Source organism: Staurois parvus, unplaced genomic scaffold (assembly GCF_062004578.1).
Source record: "Staurois parvus isolate SC_StPar_1 unplaced genomic scaffold, SC_StPar_1.0 ptg000081l, whole genome shotgun sequence".
Lineage (NCBI taxonomy): Eukaryota > Metazoa > Chordata > Amphibia > Anura > Ranidae > Staurois > Staurois parvus.
Genome location: NW_028317877.1, coordinates 17,554,465 through 17,574,546, shown reverse-complemented (window position 1 = coordinate 17,574,546; position 20,082 = coordinate 17,554,465). Strand labels below are relative to the sequence as shown.

Sequence of the window (20,082 nt, the reverse complement as noted above, 5' to 3'; positions counted from 1 at the left end):
TTATTTATTAAATTATAATTTATGATTTCGTGTTTCAAATTTTATCATACCCGGGATGTTTAATAGACTCTTGTTCGGACAGATTTCAGTGAGTTATTCCTAAAAATTACAGCCTACAATAAAAAAAACTACATATTTCCATGCAAAATAATGGTACTGCTTTCAGCACCAAAAATCTGAAATAATCATACCGCTAGGGAGGTTAAGTATCATAAGATAGATGCATTATTTGGCTATAGATAAGGAAGAATTTGTAAAGGTCTTTTGGTTGGGTGGCTCAATTCGAGTACATTTTTGGACTTTTGATACATCTTTACAGTATTTGTACACTTTCTGGAAACAAGTGGATAAATTAAAGTGTTCCTAAGCCTAGGACCTTGCATTCACTATATATGGTCTCCCACAGTACACACAACATGGAAGTGCAATTTTCTTAGTGAATATAAACTGCTAAATACGTTTTCTCATCAGTAGTTAGAGCAGTCTTGTGACTTCTATCAGTGTCCAGCAGAGCACTAGTTAAAGCTCGTAGGAGGAGTTTTAATTATGCTCTAGGAGGATGCAGAACCCCTGACCTCTGTATGGACAGTGCTGATTGGCCCTGTGCTGATCACATGCACTCTCCCAGGAAAAAAAAACACTCTAGCAATACACATCAAACTGAGCATGTGCAGAGTGACTACACACAATATGCCTTATCAGGAGATAAGAGGGGGACACTGGAAGAAGGGGAGGAGCAGAGAAGTCAGGAGCAAACAGCCTATTTACACAATGCAGATGATTAACCCCTTAGATTCCATAGTGAGTATAACAAACATGCTTTACTGCATATACAGACTGATTTTAGCCTGTTGTGGGTTTAGTAACACTTTATTTACCAGATAACTCTTCAAATTACTCTTTATATTTTCATGTTTAGTTAAAAAAAAGGTTTCAACCCCAATATCACTGTTCTATAAAAAAAAACATTTCTGTACCTGTAAAGAAAAAAGCCAATACAATTTTTTATTAAATCCAGTATGTACTTGAAGTTACAGAACATTATATTCTTTTCAAGAGACTATGGGAGAGATTTACTAAAACTGGAGCACTCAGAATCTGATGCAGCTGTGCATAGCAGCCAATCGGCTTCTAACTTCAGCTTGTTCGGTTAAGCTTTGACAAAATAAAACCTGAAATCTGATTGGTTTCCATGCAGATCTGCGTCAGATTTTGTATGCTCCATTTTTAGTCTGTTCCAAATAAACTTTTTTTTTTGGAATGAGAAAAGAGACTGATGTAATAGTACTGTTATAATGAAAAATAAACTCAGAAAACTCAATGCCACTGTTGCCACACCTAGATTTTAGGAAACTGATGTCAAAGAATTTGTTTTATTTAAAAAGTTTGAAGTTTTTACAGTACACCATTATGTACAGTATAAAGGAGATTTTTTTTGTTTTATGAATGATGTTACAGAATGATGTGGTAATTTTTATTTCTCAACTCATCACAGAATACATTATCTCATATGCTCCCGCAATGAAACCGTTTGGAGGTAAATCTGTTACATACTCGGGAACTACTACATCAGCCACAGTCGATGGCCTACAGCCTGGGGAACGGTACATTTTCAAAGTCAGGGCAGCTAACAGGAGAGGGCAGGGCCCTCAATCTAAAGCCTTTACAGTCATTATGCCAGATGGTAAGCATGCATAGTTAATGGATTTACGCATCTGTTTTTGCTGTTACTTCATGCATTTTATTGGTTTCTTCTGCTTCCTTACATGTTCTGCACAAGCATGTCTTGTAGAAACAGTGTTTATTTTATAGCTTGTAAAATGAAAATCTAAAAGCCCCTGTTTAGTAAGAGCTAAAGTTAATTTTATAGGGAATTAAATAACAATATATGCTATTCAAATTCTCTTTGATCAGTTTTAAGTTATAAACTGTTAGCATGTTAAAGAACCAATTATACTAAGGGTTTTTATTGCCCTACCTCGAACTTAAAAAGCTGCACCAAAAGAGCAAGAACAGTTTTATCCTTTATTTTCAGTGTTAGGTCTCATGTACACTGCAGCTGATAAACTGACGTTCAAGAGCTTTTCTGCGTTTTTTTCAGCAGCCCCTGAACTCTCTCTAATGTTTTTCTATGTGTCCAGGTACACTATGTTGTTTACAGGCAGTTGAGTTTACAGCCGTTTTTTTGAATGCAGAAAAATTGAGTTCAGCAGTCAATTTTATCAGCGTTTCAAATGCAAAACGCTTGTAAACTCCGCAAATCGCGTTTATTAGCATTTGCGTTTGAAATTTTTATTTTTAACTCTTCCAGTTCCCAATGCTGTCCAGAGCCTTTTTTTCATCATGAAAGATGCATGCAAAGCATTTTCAAGGTACTCAGATGGACAAAACACTGAACACAGGATGTTCCTACCAAGCTTGTTACACATTCTAATGACCAATTCACACCTCAGACCTCTCCTGCCCTTGGAAACAAAAGATATGTTAATGACCATTCACACCTCAAATTCCTCATGAAGACCCCTGCCAGGTGGCCTTAATGACTCACTCCAGCAAACACCTTTCCCACCCTTGGAAACAAAAGAAATGTTACTGAGCAACTCACACCTAAGATAATCTCAACACATTCTGCTGTCTCTGCTTCTACTCTCTGTATTTCTCTGAAACAGTCTGAAATAGTTAATAATTTACTACTTTCCAGTGCATTATGGGCATTTTGGAGGTTCTCCTGTGCTTATGTTTAAAAACCGCTTCTAAACTCAAATGCACATAAATGCGCATAAACGCGTTATGCAAACGCGGCTAAACAGACGTTTTTTAACCTACGTTTTCCAGCAGTCAGTTTCAATCGTTCAGAAGTTAATAATTTACTACTTTTCAGTTCATTCTGGGCATTTGGGGGGTTCTCCTGTGCTTATCTTTAAAAAACGCTTCTAAACGCAAACGTGCATAAACGAGCATAAACGCGTTATGCAAACGTGGCTAAACAGACGTTTTTTAACCAACGTTTTCCAGCAGTCAGTTTCCATTGTTCAGAAGTGTCCCTTGTACATGGGGCCTTAGGGTTCATGTACACTGCAGCTGATAAACGCACGTTCAGGAGCTTTTCTGTGTTTTTTTCAGCAGCCCCTAAACTCTCCCTAATGTTTTCCTATGTGTCCATGTACACTATGTCGTTTACAGTCATTTCCAGGCAGTTGAGTTTACAGTCATTTTTTTGAAAGCACCAAACTTGTGTTCAGGAGTAGATTTTACCGGCATTTCAAACACCAAACGCTTGTAAACGCGGCTAACCGCATTTAAAAGCATTTGCGTTTAGAAGCGTTTTTTAACTGTTCCTTATCCAAATGCTGTCCAGAGCCTTTTTTCATCATCAGAAATGCATGAAAAGTGTTTTCCATGTATTCAGATGGACCTAGTAGACCAGCGCAGTCAGTTCCAGGTTTTGCGTGAAGGAAAAAATGGTAGAACGTGACGCATTATGCTCATGATGGGATCCATAGTGAATACAACCAGAAAAGACAGCTCATCTCAACACATACTGCTCTCTCTGCTTCTGCTCTCTCTATTTCTCTCAAAATGTCTGAAATAGTTAACTTTTTACTGTTTTTCAGTGCATTCTGGGCATTTTGGAAGGTCTCCTGAGGTTATCTTAAAAAACTCTTCTAAACACAAACGCTCATAAATGCGCATAAATGTATGCAAACACGGCTAAACTGACATTTTTTGACCTACGTTATCTAGCAGTCAGTTTCCATCATTCAGAAGAGTTTTCCAAACGCCCCGTGTACATGAGCCCTAACAGTTTAAACCTTTGACTTTTGGTGCAGTGCAATTTGTGAAAATGCTGTTTGTTGCAGATTTCCTGCAGTTTTTGCAATGTGTTCATTTTATAAGGATTTAAAGCGGTATTAATCCAAAAACTAAAAATTTTATATTTTGCATCTTATCAATCATTAGATGTGCTGGCTGCATTTGTTTAGTTTTTTTAGGCTTTTTCCCCTCTGTTTTCACCTGTTGATGTGGCCAGTAACACACCTCCTATATTAGAGTGTCCCCACTCTGGATGACGGTGCACCAGAGACACCTTTGGACAGCAGCATTGTTAGTCTGGGGGGAGAGTAATGTTAGATGGGCTAGAAGATTTAGGTACACTAACAATTTGAAGTCCCTAACCCTCAAGGGGTGTACAATCTAAGGTCCCTAACTTACATTCATACATACAATGATTTTTCTATGCTTAAAGTTAATTTTCCTTGTTTTTCCATGCTCATTGTATTATGTTTCTGTGCATTTTGGTTCAATATGCTTTTTATTCTCTGTTCTTAAAGTGATCCTGTCAGGTTAACAAAAACACAGATGACTACTAGAAGAGGTAGTATACTTAGCTCATTGGCAGCGTGTGTATCTTACCTCCCTTCTGTTCCAGCATTGTGGCTCTAGCTAGTGAGGTTGATTTATGAAAGGAGTAAAGCATGTTCACTTTACAAGGGAATTTTCACTTTTCTTAGTGAATATGGTGAAAATTTACTTTGCAGATATTATCCATTGCATGAAAAGAAAAGAAAATAGAAATTTTGTTTGCACGTAATAGAAGTTAGCACAACTTTCCCGCAGTCATTAAGCCAAGTAAAAACTACTGTGTAATGTGAAAATTCTATTGGAAAAGTAACATGTTTTTTTTTCCTTCAGTAAATCAATCCCAGTGTCTTTGAGATTCAATACTCCTGGAAGTGTCAGATTTTTTTTTCCCTGCTGCGCACAGTGTTTCCATTCCTTGACCCCTGCATTACCATAGGACCCAACAGTGATATAGGGGTTAGAGTACTGAATCATATTTTGCTGCCTTTAACCTGTGTTTTTGTAAACTTAAATGTTAAAAGATTTGCTTGTCTTCACCTATATATATATAAATATATATATATATATATATATATATATATATAGAAACAATAATACGTGATTTCTGAAATTTGAATGTGTCTCATAAACATCAAATTATGGAGCAATTCCAGGCATAAACTAGAATCAATCACTTATTTGCTAATTTTACTCATGAAGCATTGTAACTATGTTTGACTGAGGGACATGCAGAATATCGAGGCTAATACTTACCACCTAACTAATAAAACAACCACCCCTTCAATCTTCTCCCACCTGAAATAACCACACAACTCTCCTTTTTTGGTGTCAAACCGGCCATAGCAGCCCATTTATTTAACATAACTATTACATAACAATTCATAAAGTACAATCAATGTATTAACTGACAGTAATGATCCCAACTGGGTCCAAGGTCTTCGGAGGCACTGCTAATCACATCAAATAACTTGGCTGTATCTGACACCCAATGAAAAGGTCTCCAGCCACTACTACACCGCCTCAGGGACAATACTACAGCTACATAGACCCAGATACAGCCCATTAACTACAACCTTACCAATGTAACTTTATAATTGGGAAGGGACATCCATACATACGATGGGCCCAACCCATAATCCACAAAATTGTCACTCCAGCACCGCCCTCAAAGACCCAGTGACCCCTGCAAGCTGCCATGACAAAACAAAATGCAAGACAAGGACCCCAAGACACAAAATGCAAATAATTGAAAGAAAACAAAAAGAACCCCCCAAAAAACCAAAACAGCAAGACAAACACAACAAAGGACAAAACCAGGAACAAGAAATAACAAATTAAAAAAACAGGTCCAGGGAGGGAGGGTGAGGGAAACCTCACCCGTGCTGGCAGAAGCTCCGACTGACCCCTGACAAGTCCCAACCCCTCTCCTCATCCTGGAAAGACCACCCTCTTCACTCAAATACTCCAATCAGATGAGCAACCACCACTACCTAATGAATATACTCCCACCCTATTAAAATCTTCGCCTTGTCTGCAAGCCCCAGTCATGCTGGCCCTCCCCTTAGCTTTTCTCAGTTCCAGGCCATGTACTAAAGTCAGAATTGCACCAATTTATCTTAAATATGTAATACACTTCCTTCATGATCTTTCCATGTGCCCCTGGGCAGGTATACATTTCCTGTTAAATAAGTCTGTGATATACAGCTAGTGACTCCTCCATATTCTGCTTAATTAAAGATCCATATAGTTCATAAGTAACAGTTACTAACACATTTCATCCTATGTGGCCTTAGCCATAGCTAGTTAAGCCAACCATACAGGGTTTGAAATTCAGCCAGTTCAGCAGGGACATGGACAAATTTTGTTCCAAGTATGGGCAGGAAGGTTGTACAGAGTTTGATCTACCGATTGGCTTCTGTACAACCGCCCTGTTGGAATTTTCCCACTTCATCAGTGTATTCTCATAGTGGAAAAGTCTACTAGCTGTCAGAATACAAAGGCTCAGTGGGGAGGATCCCCCCATCCACATCGAGTGCCTTACACATTTCTACAGACAAGTTAAAATACCCTCCTCCCCTACGTTCAGAAAGCAATGATCATTAAAGTGCAACTAAAATCTCTATGCTTGTATTTCCTATTATTCATGACATAACTCTGCATTTTGCATTATAACCTCATGCCATCATGCAAATTTTGCTCCTTATTTTATTCGACATCCAATTGTAACACCCCTTCCCCCATCAATGCCGTTAACGATGCCAATGGATATGTAGAGCAAGGTGTCCCCATTGCTTTCCAGAAGCAATAATGATGATTAAAAAAACCCTACAGCTGCCAGACATATGTAATAGGAGTGGAGGCAGCACGGGTTTACATGTGTCTTGGGTGGGATTTAGGAACTTGGTGGTGAAGCGTACACAGTGATAGATGTCCTAGTCTTGAGAGGAGTGTACCATGTGACCACATTACATCAACACATTATGCTGTAGTCTGAGACAGCACAGAAGGTGAAAAAGTCAACATGAATTCAGGGAGGAGGCAGAAGAATAGACATTGCTGAGGAAGAATGGAAATAAAACAAGCTTTTACTGACAACTTTAAAAGGTAGACAATACAATACTATTAAGACACAAGGGGGCTAAGGAATAAGGGGAAGCAATAGACATTAGACACCTAATTACACCTAAATGAAACAACTAAGACCTTGCCGTGGCAAAATGGAAAGCGCCATCAAATAGGCGAATTAGTAAATGTTGTATCGGCATAGCCGTGTTTACATAATAGGCAATGCTAAACTTGGTTCCTAGAGGGAGCAACAGTGCAAGATTTAGCCACGATCCCGTTTTTTTTGTGTGCAAAAAGAAACAGTTGACAGGTGTAATTTGTTGTATGGCTTCTTTTGATGCAAATTCTATTGCTAATTCTCTTTCCTGTTTCGTAGTGTTTTTTTTACATGTTCTGAAAACAAATGCATTTTAATGAATGTTACAGAGTAATGCATGCTATTTTCTAATGTTATCTATATATCTAAAAATTAACATTATATCTATATTATATGACAAACAATTTGTAATGTCTAATTCAAATTTTCTTATTTCTACTTAGATATTATATATATACATTTTTTAATCATAGTACTACTAGGTATTCTAGTTAAAGTTATGGGCAGCCTACTGGTTAGCACTTCTACCTAGCAACACTAGGGTCATTGGTTCAAATTCCAACCATGGAGTTTGCATGTTCTCTCTGTGCCTGTGTGGGTTCCCTCCCACCCTCCAAAAACATGCTGGTAGGTTAATTGGCCCTAGTATGTGTATCTATGAATGTCAGTTATGGACCTTATATTGTAAGCTTCTTGAGGGTAAGGGTGAGCTCAGAGAGGTACATAATTGCTTTTTGCCCTAAGTGAAACCTGCAATCAGAGTCCTGCATGTTTTCCAAGTATGCATGTGGTGGTGAAGGAGGGCCATAGGAGCAGCAGCTTGGTTGCGTGCCTCCTCTCTGCTTTACAGAAGGCTCTTGCAAACATAGCCAGCCCCAGCAGCAGAGCCTCCTCCTCTTCAGCCATGCTTGCACAAAGTGAGGCAGAAGTGGTCATTAGCGTGAATAAATACGCACAATTGAGCACGCATGTACGCCAATGCCAATTATACTATAAATTGTAGGCAGATGGCAATTATCCATTCTCTGCATTTGGAGCTTGTCAGCATTCCTAGGTGTTACTGCCTGTCTTCGTGTTCTTGTTCAGCATTTTGGTACAGCAAGTTTACAATGTTGTTACCTAACAGATGTCTTTCAATGTTATATTACAACAAACTTTAGCTTTAGCCACATCTCTCTTACCTTAACCTCCCTGGCGGTATTCCCGAGTGTAGCTCGGGGTAAAGTTTCAGCACCACAAGCGGTAACCCCAAGCTACACACGGGAATACCCTGCAGCGCTGCTCCAGGATCTCTTCTTCACTTACCTTGTCCTGCAATTCCGCAATGTCCCCCCTGCAGTGTCCCTGGCAATGTCCTCTGGCCGATGCCGGCATCTGTCTTCTCGGTTCCGTTCCCTGCGATGTCAGGACGTACGGGGACGGAACTGGCGGGAAATTTTAAAAGTGACATTCACTAAATTCACTAAATTCACCCACCCACGGGTCCGCAATCCTCTGTGCAGGTGGAGGTGGCGCCACCCACACAGATGTGAACCAAGCCTTAAGGTGTTTTTTTTTTATAGTTATTTAACCACTTTCCCTCCTGAGTATTTACCATCCCCCCCTTAATGACCAGGCCATTTTTTGCATTACGGCGCTGCATTACTTTGACAATTGCTCAGTCATGCAGTGCTGCACCCAAATTAAATTTATGTCCTTTTTTCCCACGAATTGAGCTTTCTTTTGGCGGTATTTGATTGTCTGTGCGTTTTTTATTTTTTGTGCTATAAAAAAGTCTGTCAATTTTGAGAAAAGGCAATATTTTTGACTTTTTGCTAATAACCTCCCTGGCGGTATTCCCGAGTGTAGTCCGAGGTTAATTATCAGTGCCAAAAGTGGTAACCCTGAGCTACACCCTGCAGCATTGCTCTGGGATTCCTTCGATCACTTACCTTGTCCTGCGCCACCGCGATGTGTCCTCTGCAGCGTCCCCGGCCATCTCCTCCGGCTGATGTCTTCCGGGTTCCGGACCCTGCGAGGGTCAGGATGTACGGGGGCTGGAACCGGTGGGAAATTTTAAAAAGTGACATTCACTCAATACACTAAAATCTCATAGTATAACATTAGTGCATCAAAGCATTTCACATACATTTTGTCCCTAGTGCTTTGTCCTGTGCCCTGCCTGCATTTTTACTGTTCTTTCTGCCTGGAAACTGAGAAATGTCCATGGCGTCCAAAAAGCATCCCTTTATGTCAAAAGCAGTTTTAGACCAGCTAGAATACAGCGATAGTAAGTCAAAACCGCTGAAGGTATGAAAGTTCATATAGTAAATCTAAATATGCGACACCAGGAAAGGCTCCCTCTGCTGTGGACGATGGGATTGCTCTGCGGCACCACCATCTTGAACGCTGGTTGCTGTCAGTTTTGTGAGGTGAAAGATTTGTTGTCTCGACACAGACTGGGGCCTGCCAGCCTGCCAACCCCGGGGCATTGAACCTACCAGGGTTTCAGAGCCCAGCATTACTTTGACCTAGAGGGAGGAATCCATCCATCCAAGCTGTTCATCTGGCACCCAGGGGACCTCTGAGCCTTGCTGTATACCATTCCATCTTAATTGGATGATCCATACCTTGGAGGGATGTCATGATGCATACCCGGGGTAATTCATCTCAGCGGATGATTATTCACATGCGCATTTTAATGCGCGGTCAGTGAGTGCGCATTTCTGCTATATTCTTTGCCAGTCAAGTATATTACAGCAGAGGGAGCCTTTCCTGGTGTCGCATATTTAGATTTACTATATGAACTTTCATACCTTCAGCGATTCATTTTATGCTGCTTCTGGGATTAATCATATGAACCTTCATGCATTTGACTTAATATATTGTTAGCGCTGCACTATGATCTTATACATTATGTGATGAGGATTGTGTGATTCCTTTTAGTGTTCTAGCCGCTGTTTGTATGAGCGCTCGCTATATATTTTTATTTATTTTGAGTAAATCAGAACCACTTGCAGAATTGAGTGATAATGATTTGTAGGGAAATTCGTCATCAGACACTGAAAACGATTTTGCGACTAAGCTCAGTGATGTGCGAACTTGGCGCTATATTTCAAATTTCATTGTTTTTGGTTTGATTATATTATTGAATTAAATGTATTATTATTATATTATTATTTTTTATGATTATTTATTATATTATAATTTATGATTTCTTGTTTCAAATTTTATCATACCCGGGATGTTTATTATACTCTTGTTTGGACATATTTCAGTGAGTTATTCCTAAAAATTACAGGCCTACAATAAAAAAATGACATATTTCCATGCAAAAAAATGTACTGCTTTCAGCACACAAATATTGACATAATCATATGAGGTTAAACATGTCCCTTAAAAAATTTTTTTAAAAATCAAATTTTCGTCATAAATTTGTGCCAAAATGTATTCTGCTACATATCTTTGCTTAAAAAAAAATCCCAATACGTGTAAATTAATTGGTTTACGTGAAAGCAATAGTGTTTACAAATGGCAGTATATATACTGGGATTTTTAAAAAAAATTTTAATAGTAATGGTGGCGATCAGCGACTTATAGCGGGACTATAGGACTGCGGCAGACATTCTGACACTGGAGGGAACTAACTTGGTGTCACTGACATCCCCAGTGACACCAATACAGTGATCAGTGCTAAAAAAAAGCACTGGCACTGTACTAATGGCACTGGGCAGGAAGGAGTGATCAAGGGTTAACTGTGTGCAGGGAGTGTTTTACTAAGGGGCGGTGTCTGTGTGCTTTACTGTAATTCACTGTAATCACACTGCTCTGGATGGCTGTGCTGTGCACAGCCATCCCGAGCAGTGCGTCCAAGCTGAGTTCTCTTTCCCGCCGGAGATCTTCGGAAACCATTAGGCGCCAGCGACTAATTACAGGCCAGGGCCCGGTGATTGATAGAATAGCTGCGCTGGTAGGGCGCACGTGCCCCCTACCTGGAAATGCAAAATCACGTATATATACGTGATTTTGCACACCCTGTAGCAGTATTTCTGCTATAGGGCAGCCGGGAAGCGGTTAATGCCCTGCATGTCTACAGAATAAAATGTTTATTTTGTGGACTATTATATCTTTATTTGTATGGGTGTTAGCAATACATTCCACTTGAGGAAAAAAGTTTATTGATCCAACAAATACAGAAATAGTATATGCTATTTATTTTGAGAGCGGCAACAGTTAGGTACAGTAAAAAGAATAAATGGTATTTATGGTGCACAGCACTTTACAATATGGTTAGTAGGGCCCTGTTCATAAGAGCCTACAATCTTAAAGGGATCCCAACTTAATTTTTACAGTGTACAGCAGGGAACAAAATAAGGCTAATATTACCCAGACAACACATTTTAAGGTACAACAAATACCACCCTACCCATCTCCATCAATTTGTTAGGTGCAAGATTTTCCAAAACAAAACAGGGTATAAAAAAAAGCCATACCAACAAACTACAACATAGCGCCAACAAAAGTCAAGGACTGACAGCAAATAATCTGGCCCCTTCTCCGGCCAAGCAAACCCCACTACAGCAGTCCTTCAGGCTCCATGCACACTAGCCGTTTTAATAACGCTGGTAACGTTAGCTGTGTAAATTCATGTTAAAAGCGTGAGTTTTTCAGCATTTTTTAGCATTTTTGTATTAGCATTTAGCCATGTTTTTTCATGTCTACGTGTTTTTTAGAGTTTTTTTTAAGAAAAAAATTTTTTTTTTAAGTCACAAAAAGTCCAAACATGCTGGTTTGCCATGATTTACTTTGCTTTACCACGTTTTGCCACGTTTTTCAGCGTTAGAGCGTTTTTACAGCTAAAAAACTCCTCTAGAAACCCACTAGTCCTGGGTTTTTTTCCAGCCACAAAACATCCCTGCCAAAAAATGTTTATTTCAGTCTGTGTGCATGAAGACATAGGATAACATCCATAAATATAGAAACAGTGCAGCGCTAAAAAGTATTAAACAAAAGTTAATGTAATCAATAAAAGTATCCTCCAAAAACAGTATTAATCAATGATCACATTTATAACATATAAACATAAGTGAATGCAGCGCTATATAAGGCGCCAAACAAGAACGTGGTTTTGTGAATAGTCTATTAACCAAAATAGTGTTCAAAGATAGTGCAGGCTTGACGCGGTCAGGTTAGCATATTAGTGCTCCATCAACATATATTGCTTTAGTGACTTCCAGTAAAAGTAAATCCGTGTGATTTAATCCGTGCGAGAGACTGTATAAAATGCGCACTCACCAGATGCACATAAATTATGTGCCTTAAGCTGAATATGAATCTGTAGGGAGCCCCATTAAGTAGATCTGCCAGACAGCATGGAACCTGGATCCCTCCTCTGGACACAAGCCTCCTCTGCAGCCACGCTTCCACTGGGGTCCTCTGCAATCTTTAGATCAGGTCAGAGCCAATAATATAAATGCCTCATAGTGTAGTAATTATAAGTATTTATTGTTTAAAATTATTCTATAGATGATCATCCAACATTAAAATCCGTAAATAGCATAAAAAGCTTTCAGCTAGTTTCTTAAAAAGTACATGTGGCTAATCAGCCACTCTCTAAGATGGCCGCTGGACCTTCGTGTGGCTCCGGCGGCGTGAAGTCACGGCGTACAGCTCCTCCTTGACGTGTTTCGTGCCACGCACGTTATCAAAAGGGGTGTGCCTAACGCTGGACATCCATTGCCTCCTTATATACTAGTGATGCGCATGCGCATTAAGCGGGCGCCATTTTCCTGAATACAGTGCGGTGCCATTTTACTGGCGATCTTACAATTGTTTGTTATAATGTATGCGCATGTGCAAGCGTCATTCCAATCAGAATAAGCAAATAACAGATGCCATATCACAAAGACACAGCAATATTATGAAGATGCCATTTCACAACATGCCAATTTCACAAAATATCAAATGCCATTTCACAAAGACACAGCAATATTATGAAGACCTAGGGATACATATAAAATCAGTATATATTAAATATTTCACAAAATATCAAATGCCATTTCACAAAGACACAGCAATATTATGAAGACCTAGCGATACATATAAATTCAGTACATATTAAATATTTCACCAGATACTGTGGGTTCATATACCCAACCAATTCCAAAGTTGATATCTCAGGGGTCCCCCTAAGCATCAAACCATGTACAGATCACCAGTGAGATTGTATTCCAATAATAGGTATAATGTTCCTGTAAATAATAAATACGGTCCCCTACAGCATCTTTTGGATGAAAATGTTGGATCTAGAGATTTTAGGTGGCACCCCTCGCGAGAAGGAAGGGACTACCAATATGAGGGTCAACAGTCTCAAACCTGTCTGTATAGACCCAGTAATAGAAATAATATTAGAAATAATAATAGTAAAAATGATTATGGACAGCAGCAAAATTGGAGAGGCCCGAGAGGTTACCATAATGGACAAAACACATACCCAGAGTCCCACTATTATCCACCACAAGGATATAGAGATAACTCACAACGTGATTTGAAAGCCATAATTAAAAGAGGATTTAAAAATCAGATTATAAATAAAAAAGAAAAATAATTATTATGCCCTTCAGCTCCTAGATTACCGGTTTTATATTGCTTACCAAAAATACACAAAATTGTACACAACCCCCAGGGAGGCCGATTGTTAGTGACATAGGGTCCTTTTGCTCAAGATAGGAGAATACATAGATTATTTCCTGCAACCTCTAGTATCCACCACACCTGCGTATCTCAAGGACACAAAACAGGTGCTTAATGACATTAGGGAAGTCATTATTGATCCCACTACTTTTCTTGTCACAGCAGGTGTAGCGTCCCTATATAGTAACATAGGCAATGGAGATGGAATGATAGCTGAAGTTTTTTTTTAGATGAGGCTAGTAATATTCCTCTCCCACAAAAAAGTTTTATTATAGAGCTACTGGAATTCGCCATGAAAAGGAACTATTTTTGGTTCAATAAAACGTTTTACTTACAAACTAAAGGAGTAGCGATGGGGGCAAAATTTGCCCCTAGCTTGGCTAACCTCTTCATGGCAAGATGGGAGGGAGACGTAATTTATGCAAGAGATTGGCCAGAGCTTATTTTTTATAGGCGCTATATTGATGAGGTTTTCCTTTTATAGCATGGGGATGAGGATGCTTTAAATAACTTTTTTGGCACTTTGAACAATAATACCCTCAACATACAGTTAACTTATTCCTATAGTACTAAGGAAATCAACTTCCTGGACTTCACCTTGATTAACCAGGGGACACAAATTACGACTAACTCTTACTTTAAAAATACAGACAGGAATAGTTATATTCCCACCGATAGCTGTCATCATCCCTCTTAGCTGTCCAACATTCCAAAGGGACAGTTTATGAGAATTAGGCGAAACTGTGGGGATTTAAACACATTTTTCTCTCAACTTGACATTCTGAAAGAGAGATTTTGTGAGAAAGGTTATGAAGAATCAGCATTAGATCGCACTTTGGAACAGGTTGCGAATATAAATAGGGAGCATATGCTTAACCAATATAAGAAAGATAAGACAATTAAATTTTGTTCATTCATCACTAACTTCTCTATACAGCATAGAGAAGTGAAAAAAATAATTAACAAAAATTGGGGAGTGTTAAAAACAGATCTCATCCTATCCAAAGTGCTTCCGGAAAAACCTGAAATCACTTACCTCTTAGAACTAAAATAGCGCCTAACATTGTTGACCCACCCACTACTGCATCATTTTTTTCCAATATGAAAGGTTTCTACACTCGCAATAAATGTGTTATCTGCCGATGTAATGGGGTGAGGAAAAACATCATTGATTCATTTGTATCCCATACTATGGGTAAACAGTACAAGCTTTCACCCTTTATATCCTGTAACAGCCGTTTTGTGGTGTGTCTATTGGAATGTCCATGCCAAAAACAGTATGTAGGACGGACTACTAGGAGACTGAGGGATATACTTATGGAGAATGTTTACAACATTAGGAAAGGCCTTAAAGAACACTCCCTATCCAAACATTATAGGTACCACCACAACAGAGACCCCTCATCTCTGAAATTTGTAGCTATTGACCTTATCCATCCTCATTGGAGGGGAACTAATAAGCGAAGAGCAGTCTCCCAATTAGAGACTAAATGGATTTACGAAATCCAGTCTCTGACTCTGTTGGGGCTCAACATAGATATAGACATAAACTGTTTAATTGATAATAGTTAAACCGACAATTTCCACCATTCATGGTTATCCTATTCTATATTATTCAGGTCGAAATTCTGTGCTATCCTATTCTATAATTTGTAATAATAATATGACATACCCATTGAGATGTTGATAATTGGTAGTGTCTATAATCCTTTATAATTTTCACAATATGTACTAAAATTTAACATTCATTCCCATCCTATTCAATATTTTTGTTTTTTTATTTTTTTTTTATTAAATAGTTACAGTAATATGACACACACTTTTGGGAGTTGAGATATGCGCATATATTACTCATTCCTATTCTAGTCAATAAATTTGGGTTATTTTATTCTATAATATATAACTAGTCATAAATACATGATATGCACTTTTGATTACTGGTGATACACGCATATTTGACAAATTTTAGATAATATATTCCTAAGATACGGCACTGCCAGGTTTGGTTGTATTTTAGGTATGTTTAACATTTTAAATAGAAGGATAGAAATAATAATATTATCATAATATACATGTTATTGATATAGTAAATTTGGGATTATTCACGATCCAATATTGTGGGTTCCATTCCTGGCCGTTTAATAGTTTTTTTTAGCCTTTCTCAAATAATTCTTTTTAAAGATTTTAGCACATTTGCTTTTATGAAGGTTTTTTTGATTAGTTTAGTCAACAGTTTTTCCATAAAAGCTTTTAGTGCGTTTTGATATTTATTTTATAATTTTTTTATTGATTATTAAAATCTTGATACCCTTAATTAATAACTATAGTTTATCCCTTATTAATTTGTGTGGGTTATAATATCAACATTGGAATTGGTTGGGTATATGAACCCAACCAACATTATACCTATTATTGGAATACGATCTCACTGGTGATCTGTACATGGTTTGATGCTTAGGAGGAACCCTGAGTTATCAACATTGGAACTGGTTGGGTATATGAACCCACAGTATCTGGTGAAATATTTAATATGTACTGATTTTATATGTATAGCTAGGTTTTCATAATATTGCTGTGTCTTTGTGACGTGGCATTTGATATTTTGTGAAATATTTAATATATACTGATTTTATATGTATCCCTAGGTCTTCATAATATTGCTGTGTCTTTGTGAAGTGGCATTTGATATTTTGTGAAATTGGCATGTTGTGAAATGGCATCTTCATAATACTGCTGTGTCTTTGTGATATGGCATCTGTTATTTGCTTATTCTGATTGGAATGACGCTCGCGCATACATTATAACAACCGATTGTAAGATCGCCAGTAAAATGGCATCACACTGTATTTGGGAAAATGGTGCACGCTTAATGCGCATGCGCATCACTAGTATATAAGGAGGTAATGGACGTTTGGCATTAGGCACACCCCTTTTGATAACGTGCATGGCACAAAACGCTTCAAGGAGGAGCCATACGCCGTGATGTCAGGCCGCCGGAGCCGCACGAAGGTCCAGCGGCCATCATAGAGAGTGGCTGATTAGCCACATGTACTTTTCAGGAAACTAGCTGAAAGCTTTGTATGCTCTTTACAGATTTTAATGTTGGATGATCATCTATAGAATAATTTTAAACAATAAATACTTATAATTACTACACTATGAGGCATTTATATTATTGGTTCTGACCTGAGCTAAAGATCGCAGAGGACCCCAGTGGAAGTGTGGCTGCAGAGGAGGCTTGTGTCCAGAGGAGGGATCCTGGTTCCATGCTGTCTGGCAGAGTTACCTAAAGGGGCTCCCTACAGATTCATATTCAGCTTAATGCGCATAATTTATATGCGTCTGGTGAGTGCGCATTTTATACAATCTCTCGCACGGATTAAATCACAGATTTACTGGAAGTCACTAAAGCAATATATGTTGACGGGGCACTGATATGCTGGCCTGACCGCGTCAAGCCTGCACTATCTTTGAACCATATTTTGGTTAATAGACTATTCACAAAACCACGTTCTTGTTTGGCGCCTTATATAGCGCTGCATTCACTTACGTTTATATGTTATAACTGTGATCATTGATTAATACTGTTTTTGGAGGATACCTTTATTGATTACATTACCTTTTGTTTAATACTTTTTAGTGCTGCACTGTTTCTGTATTAATTGATGTTCACTAGGTTTTAGGGTTCCTACGTTGGTGCATACGCAGCTTGTGGCACTTTTATTTTATTTTATTTTGAGCACTCGCTGTATCTTCACTACATAGGATAACGTGTGGGGGTGTTTACTAGCTGTAGAAAAAAACGCCAAAAAAAAGCCAAAAACAGCAGCTGTAAAAACGTCCACTGTGCATGATGATTTATATAAGATATGTTGTGTTGTTAGCACACCAAACAACTCCACAAGCCAATAAAGGACACACCCACCAGTGTCATTCAATCTGTATTATCATATATGCCTCAAGTGATTGCACCTGATTAGCAGGCACAAATACTCTTTCGAACTGTGGTAGCCCTTGGCAGTGGCGGACTGACAACTAATGGGGCCCCCAGGAAATAGGTGATCATGCGGCCCCTGTGTCCTTGCCCACACTCAAAGCACACCCAAAAAAGCCTATAAAAAGGTACCAGGGGCATTTCATGGGGCCCCCTACTGACCTTGGGCCCTCAGGCAGTGCCCGAGTGCTCGAATGGTCAGTCCGCCCCTGGCCCTTGGCTATGTGCATCAATTCACAGACTACTGGCCAATGATCTAAGCCCATTAGCAAGCACAGAAAGAAAGCAACAGTTATATAAGCAATATGTACATGTGCAGTGTACAACAGAAAATGTGAAATGTTCAAGTCCCATGCTCAGGATTGAAAAAAAGAAAACAAATACAGATTGTAACTCCTTGGGCATGTGAGTGGGAAATCTCAGATTTGTGACGGCTTCTTCACTCAAATTGCCGACAAGCACATTTGTCATCAGCATTCAAAACACATGTCCAGTATTTCCCATCTATTCCAATAGTTCACCCCAGTGCACCGTGTTCTTGTGCAGCCCACAAAATTAGAACATGATGAATGTGTTCTGCATGGACCTACACTGGAACATGGCCAGACACTTCCAAAACGTACTGAAATACATTTATTGGTGTTGGTGTGGAATTCACAAGACTGCTTATTGACATTCACAAGTGAAAACATATGTCAAGATTTGCAATGATGGTGGAACCCTCCTACACATAACTACTAATTTAATTTTACATTTATATATAGGTAGTGGACTCCCATCAGGATCTATGTTTATTGATTTATGAATTAATATTTTTTCTTTATAGGTGTGTCACTGTGGAATAGTGGTGTCACCCAATGATTTTTTATTTTTATCATTTTTATGTGTATTTATGATGTTGGGACACATCACATTTTTTGGAATAACATTATGATCCTTTGTATTGGGATACATATAACCAACACACATTGAATTTAGAAGCACAGCACAACATTTGTATTTCTTTTTATTTTGCTTCAGCACTGGTATTGTGTGTGGTTCGTGAAGACAGCTGTGGAAGTTTGGATTTAAATTTTTGTCAGATGCTGAGAGCCAAGTGCAGTATTTCTACCATTTAGTTAATATATCTCAAAAGCCTAAGTCCCTGGCATGCTCAATGCACATGGCAGTACATACATAAGTATATATACTGCAGAGAATTATACTCTCCCCCCACAAAAAAAAAAATATATTAAAACACAGTACCAACATTAGTTAAAAATGAAAAAAAGATAAATATTGTATAAGAAGCAAAAAAACAAAAACAAAAAAACAGCTAAATAACATTACAAAGGGAATGTAGTTCTTAGAACATCTATATTGGTGTTTCTGTGCACAGTAACAGTTCTATTGTTACAAGTATTGATTTATACTGTTATATATATTTAAATGCTAGCCTGTTTATTAATTGCGCTTTCGCAAAAACAGGTTCACACTCTTGAAGGACATTATCAGGCTTGTGAACAAAGGCATTTACTATAGCACATCCCGAAAAAACAATGTAAAGGCACTTTTTAGATTTCCTAGTCTGGGCATGCTCAGTCATGTCACTACCGAGATGTTTCTACGCGGTGAAGTCAATGCCTTTGATTATATTATATTTTTTTTAAATATATCACTGTATACAGACAAATTTAGAATTCTTTTAAAGCAGTTATTCTTTCAAATGTTCCACATATGTATAGGAAGTATAAATTGCTTGAGATCATGTTGTTAAAAAGATTTTTCTCTGCATTGCACCTGGTTCTAGGACAGTGGTGGGCAAACTTTTTGACTTGAGGGCCGCAATGGGTTCATATATTGGACCCGGGGGCCGGACCAAGAGTAGATGAATGATGTGTATGTGTCATCCATAGTAAGTATAGTAATATTCCCCCATAGTAAGCATAGTAATTAATCCCCCATATAGTAATTCATTCCCCATAGTAATTCATCCCCCATATAGTAATTCATCCCCCATAGTAATTCATCCCCCATATAGTAATTCATCCCCCATATAGTAATTCATCCCCCATATAGTAATTCATCCCCCATAGTAATTCATCCCCCATAGTAATTCATCCCCTATATAGTAATTCATCCCCCATAGTAATTCATCCCCCATATAGTAATTCATCCCCCCTATAGTAATTCATTCCCCATATTAATTCATCCCCCATATTAATTCATCCCTCATATAGTATTTCATCCCCCACAGTACTATTTCCCCCCAAGTAGTAAGCCAAGTCCCCCGTGTCAATTCACTTACCTTTGCTCCGCGCGTTCCTCTCGCCGTGTTCCCGCGCCGTTCCGGTCTTCAGGGCGGACTGTGAGAGGAGCCTAGCTCCCCTCCCCTCACGTTCGTCACGCTGCC

At 38.6% G+C, this 20,082-nt stretch overlaps 1 protein-coding gene across 1 annotated transcript in view; it reads left to right on the top strand.

Annotated features, from left to right (window-relative positions):
• FNDC1 (fibronectin type III domain containing 1) overlaps nucleotides 1–20,082 on the top strand; it is a 273,409-nt gene that overhangs the window by 150,760 nt on the left and 102,567 nt on the right. Inside the window, exon 7 of the mRNA XM_089669817.1 lies at nucleotides 1,496–1,684. Coding sequence (XP_089525943.1) covers nucleotides 1,496–1,684 — 189 coding nt within the window. The remainder of the gene's footprint in view (nucleotides 1–1,495; nucleotides 1,685–20,082) is intronic.